This window comes from Macrotis lagotis, chromosome 5 (genome assembly GCF_037893015.1).
Source record: "Macrotis lagotis isolate mMagLag1 chromosome 5, bilby.v1.9.chrom.fasta, whole genome shotgun sequence".
Lineage (NCBI taxonomy): Eukaryota > Metazoa > Chordata > Mammalia > Peramelemorphia > Peramelidae > Macrotis > Macrotis lagotis.
Window position 1 is genome coordinate 260,812,060 of NC_133662.1, and position 21,340 is coordinate 260,833,399.

The 21,340-nt window shown below is 56.7% G+C and overlaps 2 protein-coding genes across 5 annotated transcripts; both read right to left on the reverse strand.

Moving 5' to 3' along the window:
- Positions 1-586: 586 nt before the first annotated feature.
- On the reverse strand, positions 587-11,949 carry ABCF3 (ATP binding cassette subfamily F member 3). 4 transcript variants are annotated; one of them, XM_074189619.1, is made up of 21 exons: positions 11,841-11,949; positions 11,609-11,756; positions 10,613-10,692; positions 10,232-10,278; positions 10,006-10,103; positions 9,799-9,921; positions 9,415-9,681; positions 9,234-9,314; positions 9,087-9,146; positions 8,945-9,001; positions 8,811-8,833; positions 8,651-8,706; positions 8,330-8,530; positions 8,162-8,238; positions 7,917-7,961; positions 7,687-7,819; positions 7,431-7,519; positions 7,246-7,337; positions 7,000-7,132; positions 6,740-6,827; positions 587-6,641 (listed from the first exon to the last, which is right to left on the reverse strand). In XM_074189619.1, exons 1-21 carry the CDS (start codon positions 11,911-11,913, stop codon positions 6,483-6,485), a joined length of 2,130 nt encoding a protein of 709 aa, XP_074045720.1. In that variant the 5' UTR covers positions 11,914-11,949; the 3' UTR covers positions 587-6,482. The 4 variants fall into 4 exon arrangements, with proteins under 4 accessions (XP_074045720.1, XP_074045721.1, XP_074045722.1 ...); XM_074189620.1 differs by lacking the exon at positions 11,609-11,756 and having other exon boundaries at positions 11,841-11,921; XM_074189621.1 differs by lacking the exons at positions 10,232-10,278; positions 11,609-11,756; positions 11,841-11,949 and having other exon boundaries at positions 10,613-10,697.
- A 792-nt stretch (positions 11,950-12,741) lies between these two features.
- Positions 12,742-20,660, reverse strand: AP2M1 (adaptor related protein complex 2 subunit mu 1). The gene is made up of 12 exons (XM_074189625.1): positions 20,550-20,660; positions 18,150-18,266; positions 16,469-16,734; positions 16,181-16,263; positions 15,821-15,826; positions 15,551-15,686; positions 15,314-15,455; positions 14,925-15,044; positions 14,716-14,851; positions 14,537-14,634; positions 14,092-14,203; positions 12,742-13,362 (listed from the first exon to the last, which is right to left on the reverse strand). The coding sequence occupies exons 2-12, from the start codon at positions 18,221-18,223 to the stop codon at positions 13,228-13,230; spliced, it is 1,308 nt and encodes a 435-aa protein (XP_074045726.1). The 5' UTR covers positions 18,224-18,266; positions 20,550-20,660; the 3' UTR covers positions 12,742-13,227.
- Positions 20,661-21,340: the final 680 nt, after the last annotated feature.

Genomic DNA, 21,340 nt, shown 5'->3' on the forward strand with positions numbered 1-21,340 from the left:
AAACAAACTGGGGTTTGTTTATATAAACTGGGGTGAATGTACTACAATAATATGAGGCTGTCAGAAAAGGCAAACATAATAAATATGGAAAAACATGGACTTGAATGAACTGAAGCAAAATGAAGTCAGCCAAGTCAAGAAAACAATATACATGAGGACCACACCAAAGTGAATGAAAAAAAATCAAAACTACATGTTGTAAAATTATAAAGAACAAGCTAGTCTTTCAGTTAAGACTCTTTGTGAACCCATTTGTAGTTTCTTTGGCAAAGATACTGGAGTAGTTTGCCACTTCCTTTGCCAGTTCAGGAAACTGAGGCAAAGTGAAGTGACTTGCCCAGCTAGTATTAGAAGCTGGATATGAACTCAAAAAGTTCCTGATTCCTGGTTTGGCACTCCATCCACTATGGTGTCACCTAAATGGCCCAAGAACAAGCCTAGACCTGAAGAAGACATAGAGGACACATTCCACCTTTACAGAGGTCAGTGTCCATGAGTATGGAATAATCCCAGATTTTCTGATGTCTTGGTCAGTTTTACTTAATTTTTTTTAAACAAGGGAGATGAATTTGAGAGGAAGCTTAGATGATTCAAAAATGAAATTTATTTTGTAGAACTAGAGGAAAGCCTTCAGAGTACATTAGGTAGAGCCTCTATAGATTTTTTTTTTCTGGAAGAATATAAAGATTTCCACAGGATGAGACATGGAAGGGTTATGATCAGCAGAATGTATGTTTCCTGAGTTTGGCAGTTGTGGGCTGGGGAAGCAGCTCGTCAGAATTACATTCTCATATGGCACAGATCAAAACCCACTATCTGGGAGTGGTTTTTCCTAGCCCAAGAAGTGTTTGTAGCTGAGGCATTAAAGGATCATCTTACAGAAATATATAACAGTGGTTGATATGTGCGTGCCTATGTCACCTGAGAGAATTTGTGGATAACGTTCTTGAATCAGAGCCTTCTTTATAGAAGAATGGGGCAGGAATCTTAATTCCCTTAGCAGTCTGGTCAAGCCTTTAACCTTATAATGAACCCCAAATTCAGAAGTTTAGGGGATGATACAGGGGCAAGGCAACAAGCATTTAAGCTGTGCTAATGGTGTGAGGTAGAACCTCAAAATGCTTTAATTTGTAGTTTTCTGTTTTTTCCAGATACCAATAGCGTGGATTTCTTCTTTTGAAAAAAAGAAATGTATAGAAGATGGAAGGCCAGATAATAAATTAAAAAGGACAATTTCAATACAATGACATTTAAAAAGCAGAAAATTAAACTATTTCAGCAAGTTTCTCTAATAAAGCTCCCATTTGCAAGATTTAAAAAGCACTAGCTCAAATAGGTTTTTTTTTTTACTTTTTGTGACCCCTTTTGAGGTTTCCTTAGTAAAGATAGTATTGTTTTTGCCATTCCCTTCTCCAGTTCATTTTGGGGGGGTGTCCCCCCCTAAGGCAATAAAGTTAAATGACTTGCCCAAGGTCACACAGCTAGGTAATTATTAAGTATTTGGGACTGGATTTGAACTCAGGTCTTCCTGACTCCAGGGCACTATCCACTGTGCCACCTAGCTACCCCTCCAGTCCATTTTTATAGATGAGGAAACTAAGGGTCACACAGCTAATGTCTGAACTCAGGCTGACATGATTCCAGGGCTGGTGCTTTAAGCACTGTATCCCCTAACTGCCCCAAGCAAAGGATATGAATTAGGTAGTTGTCAAAGGAATAAATCCAAGCAATCAATATCAATAATTAAAAAAACTCCAAATCACTAATAATTAAGGAAATAAAGATTAAAGCATCTCTGAGGGACTAACACATGTATTAGATTGGCCAAGTGAATAAAAGAAAATAACAAATGCTGGAGTGGCTATGAGAAGGCATGTACATTAGTGTGCTGTTGGGTGAAGCTGTGAAAAGATCCTCTTGTCCTGAAAAGTGAAATGGAACCATGACCCCAAAAGATGCTAAAATGTGTATCACCTTTGACCTAGTAATACCACTTTAAGTTCTATACCCCTCCCAAAGAGAGATCAAAGGGAGAGGAAAAGGATCCATATACACAAAAACATTTACACTAGGGCTTTTTTTGAGGTGCTAAGCTGGAAATTAAAGGTATGTATGCCCACCAATTGGGGAGTGGCTGAATAAATGGCATATAAATGTAATTTAAATTACTGTACTGTAAAAAAAAAGACCTAATGAAGGGGGTTAGGTTCAGAGAAAACTGGAAAAAATTTAAATGAACTGATTCAGAATGCTCAGAACTCAATACCATATTGTAAAGATGAACTTTTACAGACTTAAAGAACTCTGATCAATGCAACGAGTAACCATGATTCCAGAGAACTCCTAACACATGCTACCCACCTCCTGACAGAAGGGTAATGGATAGACTCAAGTGCAGATTGGGACATATTTTTTGGACAAAGCCAAGGTGACTTTGTTTTGCTTGAATTGTGTATTTGTTACAAGGGCTCTCCCCCCACTTTCAATGAGAGGTTGGAGGGAAAATAGATTTCTTAATTTCCATTTTAAAAAAAGTTCAAGCCACCTTAGGGAAAAGGTCCATACAACCCTTGCAGCAGGGTATCAGTGAAGGAGTAAGCACGAGAAGGCCAAAGTCATGTCCTACTTTGTCCCTCTGCCAGTGGCTTGCACTGCGCACTTTCAATGGGAATGGGTTTGGCTTCCAAGGAGAGCCTGGGCCAAAGGAGTAAATTATGAGCCTAAGGCATAAGGGAGAACTAAGAATTCACTAGAATATCCAACTATTACCCCTCTGGCAACCCTAAATCTGATTTCCTTCTGAAATGAGCTTACAAATTGCTGTGAATGCTTCATGTGTTTCCTGTATCTTTGTAGGGGTTCCAATGAGTCCTTGTACCATGTGAATTTTTCCTGAAGGTAAACAGGTTGACCCCTTCCCAATAAGGATATTTCTTTGAATGCTTTACATGGGAATTGGCCACCTTCTTAGTATTTAGTAAAATAATATGGCCAAGAGAATGTACCCCTTTAAGAGGTCAGCCCCCTAAGTTTGGATCTGGTCAATATGAAAACAGTCATAGGTTACATAAACACAATGTTTTTTCTTTCCTTTGTACTGCCCAAACCAATTCCTCTATTTCTTTGTCTTCTTGACTCTCAATTATCTGGGGGTCTTGAGAGGGGTCAAGTGACTTTTCCAGAGTCACAATTCAGTATGTGGAAGAGGTAGGGCCTGAATCCAGATCTTTTCTACTCTGACACAAACTCTGTTGTTTTCACAAGTCACCACTGATCTCTCAGACCTAATTCCAAATATTATTTTTCCTCAATCCTCATCCTTCACCTCTAAGTAGCTTTTGCAAGTCTGTTCCATTGCTACCTTCTATGACCCTACTCTTTCATTTTCCTCCTCAGTTCTTTCCTGGTTCATCGTGCTTTTCTTCTCTTAAGGTTTTGTCCTGGGCCTTCTTTTCTTTCTATGCTTTTGGTGATCACACCGATTCTCCTGTGGGAGCAATTACAATCATCTCTGGGTAAGACTCCCAAATACAGTCTCTTCTGGTCTACATTAAGGAAGATGTTCTATGACCAGCCCAAACTTCACATATTCAACATGAAATCTTGAGCTTTTTGATTTCCATTGAAGGGACTGTTATCTTCCCAGTAAGCCAGTTTCATGGTCTCTTTTGAGACAGTTTGCCACTCCCTCCCATTACATCTGAGAAATACCAACTTAGTCTCTTTTGCATTATTTAACACTTGTTCTCTGTTCCATCAATATCTGCCTATCACCTGGTCCCCAAATTGGACAATGTAGTTCTTGCCTGTTATTTATCCAAACTATTCCATTTTAGGCTTCCATGCCACACTCTCAAGAATACTCTTTCCTTCCTTGATGCTATTTAAGCTCTGTGAGGGAAGGGATTCTGTCATGTGTTTAGATTCCCAAGGCCCAGCACAATTCCTTTTCACACAAGGTCTCATGACCGGGAACGGTCTAGGATGCAAGGGAAGGTGTACACATTTGAGATGGCAGCATTAACAAACAAAAAAATAGTTCACCGGGCCTTCTGACAACTCTCACAAAAAGGAACGGAGGTGTTGCTCCTTAATATCTCACTCTTTACCCATCTTGGTTCTCAATTACTTATTAGCCATTTTTGCAATATGATTGTCCTTAGTATTGAACACAAAAAAGCTCAACATGGCCAAAATGAATTCATCCTTCTCAATCTGCTCTTTCTCTCTGCCAGTGGCCACACCCCTGACTCCTCCTTTGTCCCATGTGCTTGGAGAGACAGACACAGGAAGGGCTTTTATCACCAAATCTAAAAACAACTTGCCAAGACCTAAATTATCTACCCAGCTCCCAGGGCTGTCACAAAGAACAAATGAGGTCACTGTAATGCATCTAGCCATCGCCTGGCACAAACTGCTCTTACAACCGTCTCTCTCCCTCCCTTTATACTAGCACCACCATTCAATTATGAAGCCCCTCTTAGGTGTCAATATGGATCTTCACCTCCAAATGTGCTGCTCCTGTGAGCTTTTGTTTATGACGAGATACATGACCGTGGGATTAGACATCTCAGGGCTCTGAAGCAGATGCTCTCAAACTTCTTTGGTCCCAGAAACCCCTTTACATTCGCAAAGTTAAGAATCCCTTAGAGCTTTCATTCAGGTTATGTGTACTGAGGCTTACCGAATTAGACAGCAAACCATCCTACAAGTATGGAGAACGCTTGACTGTGTTGAGTCCCCAGACCACAAAATCAGATTTGAGAAAACTTCAGGCCAAAGACTGCTTTTGGAGAATTGTAATCCCCACAGGCCAGTAATGATTCTGCACCTTCCTTACCTCTGACATCCCAGGGAAACTAGATCTTCTCCCTACCTCCAATTCAAATTAGGCAGTACGCGACCAGATTCACCTACCTTGAAACAAGTAGCTGAGTGTTGTCATTCCTCTTTGGTTACATGAGCTCCGATTCCCTAGTGTATCAATTCTGCTAGGCTTCCAAAGCCCTTCGGGCCTGGTGTTCAGGACAGGCATTACAAACGCTCCCTTCCCATCCCCTGGCCCAGCTGCTTCTCACAGCCACCACTCCTCACCTTTTCTCTCTTCTCTCCTCTCTGGCCGCTCCCACCCCAGCTTCTGTGGAGCCCCCATGTCCTCCTCAAGTCACTTTTGCCTATTGCACACCTTCCCACATAAATTCTGAGCAGGGATCACTAGCTACATTGCTGCCTTTCTATTCGACAGGAGGCGTTCAGGAGGCTCGTGGCCTCTCCCTTCTGTCGGATGCCTGTTCCACGGCAGTCATCCACCCCAGGCTCTGAGATTAACTACCATCTGTTCTCCAAGCACCAACCCCTCATGTGGTGGTCCCCAAGTTTATGGGCTGTAACGAACCCCTAGCAGAACACCTTCCAGACAACACCCTGGGGAAGCAGAGTGCATCTTTCCTGATCACAGGCCAAGAGGTCACCCTGCTCTAGAGACGCCCGGGTGAGGGGAGGCTCCAAAGGTCACCCAGTCACATGGCGGGCTCAGGGCTTGGGCAGCAGGTTACGAGGGATCACAAGCCCAATTCTATTTCCTCTTAAGGGAGGCAGGGTCAGGAGGAGGCCAGCCTCGTCTCTGGTCCCGTCTGGAGGAACACTGGATTGGATGCCCTTGTGGACTCTGAGCTTCCTAAAGCAACCACTACCTTCGCTTCCTCCACCCAGGGGCAGGGGCAGGGTTTCTTCCTTCTCAACTCAAGCTGAAGTGAGGTGGCCCAAGAGGTGCCCCCTCCCCTGAGGTGAAGATAAATGTGGAGGTAGAAGTGGCCATCCAAATCTCCCAGATGACGTGGACGGAAGCCTGCCCAGGGGCTCACCCGAGCATGGGCAGAGAACCTAGAGGGTGGGTGGGGATCCAGAGTCTGCCACCTAAGGGTCCAGAGGACTAGCTTGTGGGCCTGACCGAGAGGAGGACCCACCCCCTGCTCACAGGCCAGCAGCCAGGCCAGGACTCACTGAGGTCACAGGGCCCTGGGGCGACTTTGTTTCCAAAAATCCCTGCAGGGGCCGGGATCCATCAGCTGTTGTCCCTCTATCTGTGCTACCGGCATCAGAGCCAGAGAGCAGACATGACAGGGCCCCAGAGACATGAGTCCACCTTTGGGGGCAGAGACAAGGCGGGGGGAACAGATGGGGGGCAGGTTTAATTTACATGATGGTCACATCGGACCTAGGCAGAGAGAGGGAAAGGGGCAGTCACCCCAGGAGCCCTCTCCACCCCATGAGAACAATCCTCAAGGCCCTTCCTCGGAGCCCCCCAGGATGGATAGGGGAGCTTTGGTCTGGGGCAGGGGGGGGTGGAGAAAAGAAGTTAGAATAAGGCTGTCCCCATTACTGGGGGAAGTCCATGGCCCAGGCCCAAGAACCAAATCTGTGGCCCGGGGGACCCATGGTGCCAGTCTGTGCCCCAGACCAGGCCTTCCAGCAGGAAGGTCCTAGAGGAAACCCTCCCGTCGGAACTGCTCCTGGAGAAGGTCCCGATACTGGTCAAAGCCCCCCTCGACCCGGGTGACACCGCCGCCTTCACACACCCACAGCTCCTGGCAGACCAGGCGGATGAAGCGCTCGTCGTGGGAGACCAGGATCACTCCGCCCTGCAGAGAACAAGAAAAGGGCAGAAGAGACATCAGCAGTGGCTCGGAGAGAGTGAAAGGTGTTAAGGGTCCGCTTGGTGGCTGGGGCATGGTCTCACCCTGAAGCTGTTGAGGGCCCGGCCTAAGGCCTCGATCGTTTCCATATCAAGGTGGTTCGTTGGTTCATCCAGAATGTAGAAGTTGGGGCTGTAAGAGAGATTCCCAAGAGATTCGTCTCACCCTGTGAGACCACCTTCCTAGCAGGCACAGAAAGCAGGAAGGGTGTAGACTGCGGAACCCCATCTTCCAAGGCGCAGGAAGGGAAGGCTGGGGAAAGACTGGGTGAGTACAGAAGGAGTCTATGACAGAGCTATCTCACCAGGGCATGGTCATCTGGGCAAAGGCCACTCGGCTTTTCTGGCCTCCAGACAGGCTAGCGACAGGGCGGACGGCCAACTCTCCAGAGATGCCATAGCGTCCCAATTGGTGGCGATACTCCTCCTCAGGCCGCCCTAGAACACGTCCCTGCCTGTCATGCGGGTCCCTGGTCTGGCTCGGCCCTCAGGCATCCCCCACACCTGTGCCCACCCTTCCTGCCCCCCATCCCACCCTCATCCCCACCCACCAGGGAACTTGCGGGCTAGCAGCTCCACTGCACTGACATTCAGGTCGAGCTGCTCCACGTGATGTTGACTGAAGTAGCCAATCTTCAGGTTTCTGCAGGCAAGCAGCAAGGGGAGAGTAAGTGTTCCGGGCGCTCTGGCCCTCCTGGGGTGAGCATGGCAGGGAAGGGGGAGGGCAAAGAGTTACCTGTGGGCATGTCTGATCCCTCGCACAGGCGCCAGATCTCCCATCAACAGTTTCAACATGGTTGACTTCCCGGCTCCATTCTCCCCCACCTATAAGAAACAATCCTCAGTGGAGGATGAGGAGAAAGTCCCCTGGCTGTCCTGAGTTCAGGAGGAAGCCTGACTCAGCAGGGACTGAGAGGGCATGATGGGAGCCCTGGGGGTCTAAGGAGGCCCAGGTCAGATGGGAGGGCCGGCAGGGGCAGCAGGGCTCATACCACACAGATCCGAGACTCGAGATCTGCTGAGACGGAGAGACAGCGAAAGATGGGGTGCTGGGGATCGTAGTAGAAATCCACTTCATCCAGCTGCAGGACTGGGGGTGAGAACTTCTCAAACCCGTCTGGAAACCTGCCAGAGGAGAGGTGAGGTGGTGAGGACTCCCCCCACCCCAGGTACTCCCCCTGACCTCTCCTCCAGTCCCACCCCTTCCAACAACGGCACTTACTTCATCACCACCTCCACCTCCTTGTCCACAGGCTTCAGCTCTGGCCTGAAGGAGACAAGGGGGTGGCTCAGGGTGGAAGGCAACAGAGGGGACAGCTCAGGGGGTGAAGGGGTGACTCTTAGGTGGGACACGGGGGGTGGGGAAGAAACCTCAGAGCTGTAAACGGGGGGATAGAAAGTGAGACATGACTCTGAGGCTCCATGGAGGATACAGACGGTGGGGGCCACAGGCCCCCTGACACTCACAGTTTTTCCAGCAATTTGAGTTTGCTCTGCACCTGGGAGGCTCTGTTGGCATTATAGCGGAAGCGGTCGATGAAAACCTGAAGGGAAGAACAGGTGGGGGGATGAGGTTTCCGCCACCACAGCCGTGGCCTCCTGGGTCCCCGGACACACAGAGGAGCATTCCCACACCTGGATATGCTGGCGGTACTGCTGCTGAGCCTCGTATTCACGCTGCTGGCTCTTCAGTCGCTCCTGCTTGCTCTTGACGAAGGTCTCAAAATCGCCACGGTAGCCATCCAGTCTCTGGCTGTGCAGGTGGATGATGTCTGTGGCCACCGCGTTCAAGAAGTTTCGGTCGTGGGAAACAACCAAGATCGTCGAGGGCCAAGTCTGGGGGGTGGGGGTGGGTCACGGGGAAGGCGGGCACAAGTTGGGGGGCAGTCCCCAGAAGTTCCGAGACCAGAGAGCCACCCCCGTCCCCTCGTTCACCTGACCTCCAGTCCCACCCACCTGCAAGTAATTCTCCAGCCACAGGATAGCACGTACATCCAGCATGTTGGTGGGCTCTGAAGTGGAAGAAGAGGCCACAGAGCTCAAGGTCATGAGCCAGCAGGGGCATCTCTGCCCACCCTGCTGCCTACCTTTGCCCCAAGGCTCCCTAAAGACTCACCATCCAGCAGGAGCAGATCTGGCCTAAAGAGAAGGAGAGGTTCATCGTGACCCAGCCTCCTCAGCTGCCCTGGGTCCCATCAACCCCTCACAAAGGAGCTGAGCGTACCCGCCCATGGAGCCCCATGGACTCACCGGGCAAAGAGAGCCCTCGCCAGGGCCAGTCGCATCCTCCAGCCACCAGAGAACTCCCTGTGGAGAGAGGGAAAGAGACTCAGCAGGGAAGGGGGTGGGCAGGTCCAACAGGCACAGCCAAGCAGGAAGTGGGGGCACTCACCGCGTGGGCTGCTGCTGCATCTTTGCATTGAAACCAAGTCCGGCAAGGATGACAGATGCTCTGGAAAGAGAGAAAGGGAAAGCCTGGAAGAGGGGGTACAGGGAAATGGGGAGACAGGAAAGGCACTACATGGGGGGTGCTGAGTACCTGGCAGGGGCTTTGTCAGCCTCAATTTCCTCAAGCTTGGCATAGATCTCTGCAAGCTGCGCAGCCTCTGGGCCCTCCGCTCTGGAAGAAAAGGCAAGGAGTTGGCAGTGGATGGGACCCTGGGCCCTCCTCCACCCCCCCACCGGGCTGCTCTGTCGGGGTCAAGGCCAGAGATTCTCACCGGCCGGAGGCGATCTGGGCGCTGAGCTCCCGCTCCCGCTGCAGCAGCCCTTCACGGAAGGTGTCGCTCTCTAGCACGCTCTGCAAGGCGGGAGTATCATCCCCGGCCACCTCTTGCTCCACATGAAGAAGGGAGATGTGGGCCGGGACTCGGAGACTCCGCGTCGCCAGCATCTTGAGCAGCGTCGTCTTGCCCAGCCCGTTCCGTCCGACTAGTCCATAGCGTCGGCCCCACGCTAGGTTCACATCTGCACCCGTCAAGAGAACCCTGGTGAAGGAGGGAGATGAGGACCCTCAGGGACCGGGAGGAAGGGGAGAAGAAGCTGAGTCTCCAGAAAGGCCCCGTCTACCCCACAGTCCCAGATATCCAAAATAGGCCCCTCACCGCTCGCCAAAAGAGACGTCGAAGTTCTCGATCCGTACGTCATAGGATTTGTTCTTGCCAGATGACTCCAGTCGACTCTCCTTCTTGCTCCCGGCTTGGCTGGCTGAAGCCTCCTCCAAGACTCTGTGGGGTTGGAACAGGGAGTCACTTGCAGTCTGCCCTTCCCACTTCACCCGTCTGCCAGCCCATCACCATCCCTGGGCTCACAGGGGACCAGCTGTCTTGAGGGTGTCCTTCTCAGTTCGCTTCTCCTGCTTCGCCTTGAGTCGAGCCTCGGCCTTCTCCAGTTTCTTAGCGTTCACTGTCTGAGGCCAAGAGACACAAATGTGGTCATGCTTCTAGGTGCCCATGGGAGCCACGATGGGACCCAGAGGGCAGCTGTACCCCGAAAGAGACAAAAAAACCATCCTCCGCCACTTTCTGCCCTTCTCACCGAAGACTGGTCCCTCTTCATCAGTCCTGGGAGCTTATCGCCATAATCTAGAAATAAGGTAGTCGCTTTAGCTTCCCACTTAAAATAGTAACTACTGTTCTCTGACCCTAACCTAATCTATCCATGTCCCACTCCGTCACCCAGGAAACATCACTTACCTTCAAGGAAAAGAAAGAGAAAGGATATTTGAGAGAACTAAGGCAGCAAAACCAGAGAACAAAGGACCTGGGGATTTCTGAGCCGAAATGATCACAGCCCACTGAAAGGACTGGGTGCCCAAGTACAGTTAAGGGTTTTGAGGTGGCAGAGAACACAAACAAGGCACAGAGTTGAAGAAGGGTTTGAGGAAAGAGCTAGGTTTAAGACACTCCCCGTACTCACCATAACTTTCAGTCATCTTAGACAACTGGATGGGGGCATCCAATAACACCTGGCTGTGTCCTTGGCTCTGTGGTTCTGCCCTGGAAGGAGGGAAAAGGTTTGGCATGAGGCTCCGATGGACGATGCTGCCGGACCTTGCCCTGAACCTCAATGGCCGTGGTGTGGTTGTTTCAAGAAAAGCACCCTGAAAACCTCCAAAGCTCTAGGATCATCCTCGTAAAGGCCTGACCGGTTCTGATAAAAAACACGTCAAGAAACCGTCAGTTCGGAGGCACTGGATGTCACCTGCAAGTAGCTTGGGGTCTAGCGGAAAAGGGGGTGCAGGGGAGGTTTAGAGCTGGGTAAAAGCAAGATCTCGAGTGCTCTTTGATGGGGGGAGGACAGATTCCCAGAGGAGGTGCCTGCCGAAGTGTCCCAGGCAAAGCCAGGGATCCGGAGGCAAAGAGCCTGGGCCCAAGCCCCGCTTCTGTCACTGACGACCCGGGTGGTTCCAAGTCAGTCACTGAGCCGCACTTTACCTGTGTAAAATGAGGGCGCTGGCCCGGATCGCTCCCCAGCCCCTTTCTAGCGCTAAAGCCTATCTACGGGCCTCAATCGCTGAAAAGGGGGAGGGGAGTCTTGGGGAGGGTCAGAACTGGGTGACGTGTGGGTCTCAATGCCTCTGGGCAGAGCGGGGCGACGCGGGCCTGGGCGGCGCAGGGGCTCCCTTCCAGCCTCAAAGCCAACAAACATGCGCTAGGCTCCTAAGGGCCAGCCCGGAGCTGGGGGCACAAAGAGGAAGAGGAAGGCTGCTAGCCCCGGGCTGGCTGGCCCTGTGGGTGCCCCGGAGCGCCCTGCGGCCCGGCCCGGCCCAGCCCCGGCGGCCTCCGTGCAGCTCCAGACCCCGGCCCCGGGCCCGGCCCCGGCCCCGGCCCCGGCCCCGGCGGCCTCCGTGCAGCTCCAGACCCCGTCCGCCCCCCGCGGGGGGCGGGCCCCGGGGGCCCCGGCGGTACGCACAGGCGCAGCGTGTTGAACATGCGCTGGCACACGGCGCGGATGCCGGCGCCATCCTTGCTGTCCCCCGACACCTCCTGCAGCAGCTCCCCCACGGCCTCCACCAGGTCGTCCACGGACTCGAAGTCGGCGCCGCCGCTGTGCAGGACGCCTGCGCAGCGAGGGGCCGGGGTCAGGCGGGGCCGCGCCGCGCCGCCCCGAGCCCCCCGGCCCCGCCGCCCGGGCGCCCGCTCACCTGTCACGTAGTCGAACACCTGCCCGTCGATCTCGGGGAACTCGCTCCTCAGGATGTCGGCGCAAGTCGCCATGTTCCGGCCGGGCCCCCCTCTGCGCAGGCGCCCCGCGGCCGCCGCCGCCGCGCAGCCGCCGACACGCCGCGCCCCGCCCCGCCCCCCGGAGCGCCGCTCGCGCGCAGGCGCCGTGTGGGCCCGGAACGGACGCCGGCCCGCGGGGCCCGCCCCGTCGCCTCTCCGCGGCCTCGCGCGGGTCCCCGTGCGCAGGCGCCTCGCGGGCCCCGGGGCAGTTTCCGTCCCGCCCCTTCCGACCCAAAGGCAGAACCTGGCGCGCAGGCGCCGTACGGTCGCAGACACGCAGTCCGCTCACGCTGGGCCTCTCCGACGCCCCGCCCCGAACGTCACTGGCCCGCGCCGAGCTCAGCTGATCTGCGCCACGCCCGGGCGCCCGGGCGCCCGCGTGACCTCGTCCCCTCCGCCCTCTCCGAGTGCCAGCGCGCAGGCGCACGCGGTGGCCTCAGGTTGCGGAGAAGAGGGAAGACCCCACTGGGGCTCAGGGGCGGAAGGTCGGCGGAGGGCAGCCCCTCCCCGTCCCGGCATCCTCCGCGCAGGCACGCCCCCTCGGCCGCCGCTTAGCCACGTGAGCCGCCCCGGTGCTTCCTGGGACTTGTGGTCCTGCGGGGCCGGCGCCGTCGCGGCGGGTGGTCCAAGGTCAGGCGGGGGCGGGGCCGCCTGGGGGGCGGGGCCGCGAGGTCAGGCCAGGCATCGGAGCTGGAGCGGCCGCCAGCGGGGCGCACCCGGGGGCCTCCCCGCCCCAGGACTCGAGGCGCACAAACCAGCCCCCCCACCCCGGGGCCCCGCGGGTACCCTGGCCAGGCCCCCCACTCCCCGACACACAGCGGCTCCGCTCTACAGAATTTATTGGGTCGATAACTGGACAAGTCACACGTGTACAAAACGGGGCTCACACTATCCCAAAGCAGGGGGCTGGGGGGCGGGAGGCAGTTACTGGCCTTGGAGGGAGGTGCAGAGGCGGGGGGCTCCGGCCGCCCTGGCCCCCCCTCCCCCACCCTGGGAGAGGGGCGGAGGCGCGGCCGCCTGGGAGACCCCGGCCTGGCTTTGGTCACAAAACTCAAACAGAGCCCAGGGCTGGGCTGGGACGGACAGAACGAGGGGGGGGGGGCTTGGGGGGCCCGAGGGGCCGCCCCGGGCAGCCCCTTTGTGGGGGGGTCGGTCCAGACCTAGTCGAGGGGTTTGTGCGGGGGTGTGCAGCGATGCAGGAGAGAGGGGACACCAAGGGGGAGGAGTGGGGCGGCCCGGACCGCCCGGCCTGGCTCCTCCCCGGGGGGCACCCGGGTCGGTGAAGATCCGTGAGGCGGTGGCGGGCAGCTAGCAGCGGGTCTCGTAGATGCCACTGCGGCCGATGTAGCGCACCCATTTGATGACATCGTGGTCGCTGTAGTTGAGCTTGGGCTCGAACACCTTTAAGTAGCGCACCTTGAGGCCAGAGGGCGCGAAGGGTACCTGGAGAGCAAGGGGAGGTCAGAGGGCCCCCTCCTGCGGGAGGCCTCCCACCTCATGGACTCGGGGATATGTGTGGTGGGCTCCGCCAAGGGCACCCACAGAGCCTGAGCTGCACAGTTCAAGGAGGAACTAAATTAAACTTTTCCGAAGTTCTCCCATGAGCAGAGAAAGGAAGACCCCAACTTGAATGGCAATTGGCACCGCCAGATGGCTGAAATGGCTGGCCCTGGGGCAGCAAAGTGGCACAGTGCATAAAGCCCCGGCCCTGGAGTCAGAAGGACCCCCAGTTCAAATCCAGTCTCAAACACTTCATGATTGCCTAGCTGTATTATCTTGGGCAAGTTATTTTCTCCATTGCCTGGAATACATAAAATTTTTTTTTAAAAAAATGGCTGACCTGGGCCCCAGTATTGCCCACTGCATGGCCTGGGTGGAATTCCTACACAACCTTGGTTTGGGGGCATTTTCTTCTAAAATATGAAGATTAATGATAACAAAAATCTTCGTTGTGTGACAATTTTTTTCCTGAAAATTAGGCTTAAATTCTCGTCTTGCTCCCCAATTTCCCATATTCTCTATCCCTACCCCAGGCCAACACAGGCGGGCTCTACGGGCATACTGCTTTATTAAAACACTAGTGTTGATGACTCCGACCTTTGGTCCTGTCTGCTCCTGGACCTGGGGGTCTTTTGAGATCAGCCGGACCCAGAGGCTTCCTAAAGGTCTCACCTCAAAGTTCATGGAGATGGGAGGCCGAGCCCACTTCTTCTTATCGTTGGTGGGGAGCAGCTCAATCTCCGCACTGATCTGTGATTCCTTCATTCCTGCCATGCGCTTGATCCTAAGGGCAGAGAGGCGGAGGCCGCTTTCACCCGACACTCTGGAGGGGCCTCCAGGGGCAGGGCCAGGGCTAAGGGCAACAAATCAGCAGGGGAGGCGAGGAGGGGTGCAAGGACAGCTCCAGACTGGGCACCAGGCCTTTGGTGGTTTTCACACTTGATCTCTTTGGGCCTCAACTGTCTTATTTGTCAAAAGAGCACGATGTCACCTGCCATGTTTACCCTGCAGAGCTCTCTGGATGAACACCCAACTGGTACCAGTAAGGTACCACTGGAATGAGGAAAGGGAGCTCCTCTACTGTGTGGGGGCCCATCTGTATCAGCCCCCTACTCACTTCCACACGATGGCGTTCTCACTGGCCTTATACTTGGCTTTTCCCTTCATGCAGATCACTTGAACACCACTTGTGTTCAGCGGCGTTGGGATCCGGACCTAAAATTCATGAGCCCGTCACCAACAGCCCCAAGCACTCCCTTCTATCCAACTTCCTCCCAGGCCCCTTCCCACACGCACCTCAATTTTCTGGGCCAGCAAGGAAGGCTTGAAGTTGGACTTAATGACAACTTTGACCTCCAGTTTGGTCCGTCCCACTTCCCGCACCAGGGGGATCACCCGGAAGGGAAGGATGATGTCCTTGGTGGTCCGGTACCTGTGGGGGGCAGGGCAGTCAGGAAGCCGCAGCGACCTGGGGGGACCCCCACCCTGCTCTCTGCCATACTTGCCTCATGAGCTCAAACTCTCCATCAGGGGGGATGAAGCTGATGCTGCGTTCGGAGTCAAACTTGCTGAGCCGCACGCACTGGTGGAAGGTGCAGTCATCTATGGCGATGGACTGCTTCCCACTGGGGGCACAAGCAGAGGCGTGAGCAGGGGAGAATGGGAGCCAAAACAGGCCTCTCCAGGGAGAGAGCAGCCTCCCCGGAGGAACCACCTCAGAGCCTGGGAAGCCCCACCCTAGTCAGCTGTGGGGAGCTGCTTGGCCTGGGTCTGCCCCACAGACTGCCCTTCCTAAGGCCCAAGTAGAACAGAGATGACCTGTCCAGACTCAAGGACATCAGCCAAGGCTCCCCAAGGGGAAGGCCTCTCTCTCCACCCCTGGGGGCTCGCCCACCTCTTGCCCGTCTCATCAGCCGTGCCCTTGCCCTGCTTCTCGATGACAATCTTGTCATTCATCCCAAACTTGCACTCAGGCATGCCACTCAGGTAGCTCTTCATGACAACCCGGCCAGACACGTGAGCACTGAGCACCTGCCCTGGGGAAGGGAAGACCAGAGAGTCTGGCTGTGCTGGGAGAAGCCTCCAAGCAAGGGGCCTGCCCCAGGGCTCACACCAAAGGCCCATCCCTCACCTTGAGGAGACATGAGCAGGTTGACACTCTCAAGCACATCCAGGAAGAGCTCATTCCGCCGATATTTGATGCCCTCACGCCGCCAACCGATCTGCCCTGTCACCTGGCTGGTGATCTGAGACTGCTCCTCCTTTGTCTGGATGGAGGGGGTTGGGAGGGGTCACCCATAGCTCCTACGCCAACCCTCCCAAGGCCCCCCTTGAATCCTGTCCACCCAGCCTCCCACATCTCGGCAGAGCCTAAGGGAAGGATACTGAGGCACCGGCCTACCTGATGCTGAAGAGGAAGAGAGCCGGGAGAGGCAACATGGGAACAGAGGGAAAGAGAAGAGGAAGGGAGGTCAGGCCCAGGCCCCGGAGGAACACCCATCCACTGACCAACCCTGGGGGCCCCCAGACCAAGTCACAGGAAAGAACCAAAGGCAGCCCAGCAAAGAGACTCTCCCCTCCCCCACAAGGGCTGGACTTCCTCTTCCCCTCCCCCCCACCGGGAAGAAAAGAACTGGAGCGAAATTCCTGGAAATAGGTTTGCAGACTCAGCTGGTCTTCAGCTGGGTGAAGTCAGTAACCATGGCAACAAGGCCAGGCCGAGTCTACCAAGAGGGCGCCCCCACCCCCCCAGCTCCGGTACCTGGCTTTTGATGCCCTGCTGAGTGATGAAGGTCTTCAGAGCACCCGTCTCCGAGTTCTGTGGGTAGCCGAAGTCCAGGATCTCTGCAGGGGGAGAGGGCCATCAGGGTTGTGTGCGGACTGGGGGGCTGGCTCCCGCTGGCAGAGGCAGCAGCTGGCAAGCTTGAAGAGCAGAGGGGCAGCCTGGCTGCCCGGGGAGGGGTGGGGGAGGATCTGAAGACCAAGACCAAGATCCAGATCTGAGAAGGGACTGGGAATGCTGGGATGCCCTCGGGGGCCGGGCCCTCACCATCCAGCAGCTCGTAGATGAGCACAAAGTTGTTCTTGATGTTCTCCTCACTGATCTTGCCGAAGTAGGCGGCCATGACATCACACATCTTATAGAGGAACTCGAAGACCATGGCAGCATTGACATTTTGCTTGGTGACGGCCGCCAGCCAGATGTTGGAGCGCTTCACGTGGAAAAAGCTGGTGCGGGCAATGTTGGTGACGGGGGAGCGCACCTGCTGCCGGGCATGGATCACATTGACGCGGAAGGCGTCCACGGCATTCCGCCTGGAGGGGGAAACCAAGGGCTGCTCAGGGTCTAGTGGAGCATCCCCGCTAATGTGATGACCCCCCCCCCCGCCAGCTGCCACCAGCCCCCAGGCCCTCCCTTATAGGAGCTTCCTCCCCTTCTTGCCAGGGTCAAGCTGAAAAGGTATGTGGGAGGTCCAGCTGCCAGGGACTAGGAATGAGGGAATACCCTTTGGGCAGACCCTGACTGCCAGGCGTGAACCTGAAGCTGGGTCTCCTGCTGCCCAAGAAACTACATGCGAGAAGCCAGATGAACATTCTGAATGGCTGCTGCCGTTGCAGATGCCTCCCTGCTAGCCAAGGAGGTGACCCACTCTCAGGGGGCTGGGGGGAACTCAGAGCGGTTCAGCAGGGGGTGGAACTGCCCAAGCTTGATCAGGATTGGATTCCTGGGCAAGTGGAGGGAGGGCGGAAGAGGGAGGTGAAAAAAATCAGGGTTGTGGGCAAGATGCCCCATGCCCACCTATGCCAAAGGCTGCAGCTGGCAGGCCGCTTACCTATTGCTATGGCAGCCAATGAGATGGGATGAGAAAAATGATGCCAGCGAGGAGAATAGTGACAGCAACAAGAGAAAGGGTTAGACAGACACACAGACACAGAGACAAAGGAAGCCCCCGGGTCAGGCTCAGGCAGAGGCCTTGGGGGGCAGAGGGAAAAGAAGGCCCAGCAAAGCTTAGGCATGCAATGGGCAGAACCAATGCCATCCTCCTTGAGCCTGGCTGCCCTCCGTGGCTGGCCAACAGCTCCAGACAGTCAACACCCTCTGGGGCACAGACTCTGCCAGGAAGCCTCACAGGAGCTTGGAGCAGCGGGCCCCAGGGGAAGGGTCAGCAGCTACGGCAGGGGTGGGGGGTGCAAGAAGCAGTTACGCTGTCTGGCTAACGGGACTGCTTGAGCCACAGAAGCAGCAATTGGAAGGGCCTGGGGGGGTCATCTAGCCCAGCCATCTCCCTCATTTTGACAGATGAAGAAACAGAAGCAGAGAGGTCAGGTGACTTGCCCAAGGTCACCCAGGCAGGTCTAGAACTCTAGTCCCCAGACTCCAAGATGGGACTCTCTCCTCTCCCCTGGTGACCTGAGTGACCTCGCTGGGCAGGATCAGCTGGCCTGTGGGCTCTCCCTGCCCCTTTTGAGGAGGCACCAAGGGAGGGACAGCAGCAGGCCGGCCAGGCTCTGCCAAGGCCTTGCCAAGCAGGCCCAAGCAACGGAAGTGCATCATGGGTGTCCTGGCAGTCTTGCCCCGGCCATTCCCGGGGCGTCCGGGGCAACCAGATGAGGCCCAGGGTCCATGCTGTACAAGCTCTCTTGCCTGGCACCGGCCAGCAGGCATGCTAGCACGGTGCCATGTTCTGGGGGGGCTGGGCCTGCATGCACAGACCACCAGGGACACTCACCCTATGTCATCTCTGTAGACCCGGGAGATCAGCACCTCCCCCTTGTGGTTATAGATGAAAAGCCCTCCGATCATGGTGGCGACTCAGTCTCCTCTTCCCATGGCTCTGATAACAGACCTGGAGGAAGAGGTGGGGAGGTCAGGGTCAGGACCAAGGACCCATGACCCACCCCGTGCAGTAGGAGGAAGAGGCAAAGGGTAAAGCACTCGGATCTCACCCACCTCAAACAAAAACTAAAAGAGGCTAGGGGAGAGTAGCAACAGACGTAGGAACCTGCCCTGCCTACCTTGAGACAATCTGGGGTCAGAGGCTCTGGATGCCAGTCCTGTCTGACACTTGCTACTGTGATCCCCCCAACCTCAGTTTCCTCATCTGTGGCCCAAGGGGATGCCTCTGAGGTAGTCCAAGGCCCACAGGAAAGAAGAGCTGGTATGTGCAGCCAGCCCCCCCAAACCAGGATAGACACTCTTCCACACCCCTCCCTATGGGTCCCCTTTGGCATACTCGCAGCCCCAAGTTACTCAAGAGTCCCCAGGCAAAGCCAAAAATAGGGGATAAGGCCCCCAACCAGCCCCTGCCCCTCTTTTTCCAAGGCTTTCTCAAGGGAGCATCTCTTTTGCCCAAATCTCAGCTGCCAAGTGCTGCGCCCTGGTCCAGGCCCAGCGGGGCTGTGGGAGTGCCCCTTGGGCCTCAGGGATGGCCGGGGCAGATTACAGAAGCCTCTGCCAGGCAGAGGGGTCCTTGCTCCACACTCAGTGGCCACATAAGCAGCTTCTTAGAGTGAAGAGTGAAGGAAGGGAGCGACTCCCACCCTGGGACCCAAGACCCCGAGCTGATCCTGGAGCAGGCCCCAGGCCCCACGGGAAGACAGCAAGGAGCAGAATGCCCATGGTCCTCGAGTTACCACTGACTACTAGCCACCCACTGCGGAGCGGGGTACCCTGGGCCAGCCACCTTTCTGGGACTTGGTTTCTTAGCCTGTTAAATGTGAGTGCTGAATGCGGCCTAATCTGGTCCTAAAATGTGAAGGCTTCTCTGACGTTTCTGGGGTCCTTGGTGCTTTCAGAAGGGGTCTTACAGGAAATGCCAGTAATCATGCCAAGGTACAGAAGGGCCACCTTCATTCTTCCTCTCTGGGACTGATGAAGCCTGGCAGTGATTACCCCCTCCCCCCAGGAGATAGCTCAGGAATTTTTCCTGTGAGACGCTGCAGAAAAAAAGGAGTTCAGGCGAATAATGGAAGGCAAAAGAGCCAGAGTGTGTGTGTGTGGGGTGAGGATGAAGTGTCGGGGCCTGGCCAGCTAGGCCCAGCATCCCGGTGAGACCGAAGGGACTGAATGGGAGAGATCTGAGTTTTGCCCCAAGAACCCACAACTGTCTCCAGAAGGCATGACATGGGCAGATCCAGAGCCCCGTGGGGGGAGGGGAGGGAGGCCTGGAGGAAGTTCCCCTCTTGGAAGGGGACCCAGCAGGGACCAGCAGGCGAGTCTTTCTGGGAAATCCGGAACAAAGAGGAGGGGGTGGAGGTGGGTCTCCGCAGTGGACAGGGCTGCCTTGGGGTGGCCCAATTCGGGTGGGGGCTGGGGAGAGGACAGGGCCACACCAGGGTGGGTCTCGGGCTCCAGCTAAGGGGAAGAAGAGTCTGGACTTGGAGGGAGGGTGGGGTCAGTTCCTGGAGGGAGAACCCTGGCCCGGATCTGATAAAGGGCCAAGGGAAAGGGGACCCACAGAAGGGGTGACGGGGAAGGGAAAGGGGTGGGGGAGGCTCTGCCCTGGCCTGGAACGTGAGGGGGATGGGAGGCAGTGAGTGGGCATGTCCCCGAGGACGAAGGGGGGACCTGCCTGGGAGCCCCTCAAGGCAGTGGGGGCGAGGGGCAGGCGAGCAGGAGGGGCTGGGGGCGCTGAATGGAGTGGGCAGAAGGGGGGTCCTGGGAGAGAGGAGGAGAGGCCCAGGGAGATGCCAGGTCAGTGCTGGGGGGGTGCCCAGCACTGGGGGGGTGCCCAGCAAAGGAGCCTGTGCGGGCGGAGGCCGGGCCCGGGGGCAGGAAGGGGTCCCCCCTGCGGGGGGGCCGGAAAAGGATCCCCCCCTGCGGCGGGGGGGGCCTCACACTCGCCCGGGGGTCGCCCCGGGGGCGGCGGGGCGGGACTCGCACCCGGCTCCGAGCCGGGGGGGCTCTCAGGACACGGAAAGGGGTCTGGGCTGGGGGGGCAGCCCGGGGGGGGCAAGGCTTCTCCCCCCGGAGGTCAGTGGGGGCGTCAGTCTCGGGACTCGGGGGGTGCCGGGGGCGTCGGTGAGCGACGTCTCGGGGGGCCGCCGCCTCCCCGCCCCTCCCCCGCCGCGCCCCGAGGCGGCCGGGGATCCCCGCAGCGCTCGGGCCCGGCCCCCCGCGCCCCGCTCACCAGGCGCCGCCGCCCGTCCGTCCGTCCGTCCGTCCGTCCGCCGCTCGGTCAGTGCGCCCCGGCCAGGGTCCGGGTCCGGCTCCGCCGCCGCCGCCGCCGCCGCCGCCGCCGCCGCTCCCAAGATGTCCGCCCGCCCCCCGCCCGCGGCCTCGGCTTTCACCGCAGTGCCGGCTCCGCCCCGGCCCGCCTGCCCCGCCCGGCCCGCCCCGCTGCGCACGCGCGCCGGCTCCTCTCGGACTACGACTCCCGGCGGGCCCCTCGACGGCCGGCGCCGGGCATGCGCAGATCGGTCCGCACGACCGCTCCCGGCAGGCTACGGGGGCTCTTCCCTCTCCGACTCCACTTCCCTCGGACAAAGTGTCCCGGCATGCTTCGCTCCGTCTTCCCATGAAGCTTGCTGGGAAATGTAGTCGCTGTGAGCCTCCCGGTCTAGCGCCCCTCGGAGCCTGGATTCAGATCCTGCAGGGGTTTTAGAGGTCCGAGTATCGGGGCTTAAGGCTGGAAGGAGCCTGGAGGGGAAACCCGAGGCCCCGAAAAACAAAGTGTCTGCCGCCTAGTGGGCGCTCGCTAGAACCCTCGCCGACGGAACGGCCAAGGTCACGCAGGCAACAACCCAGCAGCGTTTCGAGTTCACCTCCCTCCCTCCGGGCTCCGAAAAGCGAAGCGAAGCTCAGGGACTTGGAGCCGGCCGGGAGCTGACCCGGGTCCGCCCCGTGTTAGGGGCGAGGGCAGCCCCCGGGAAGGACTGAGCCCCGGGCCCGGAGACCAAGGGAGGCGCTCTTCCAGAGCCC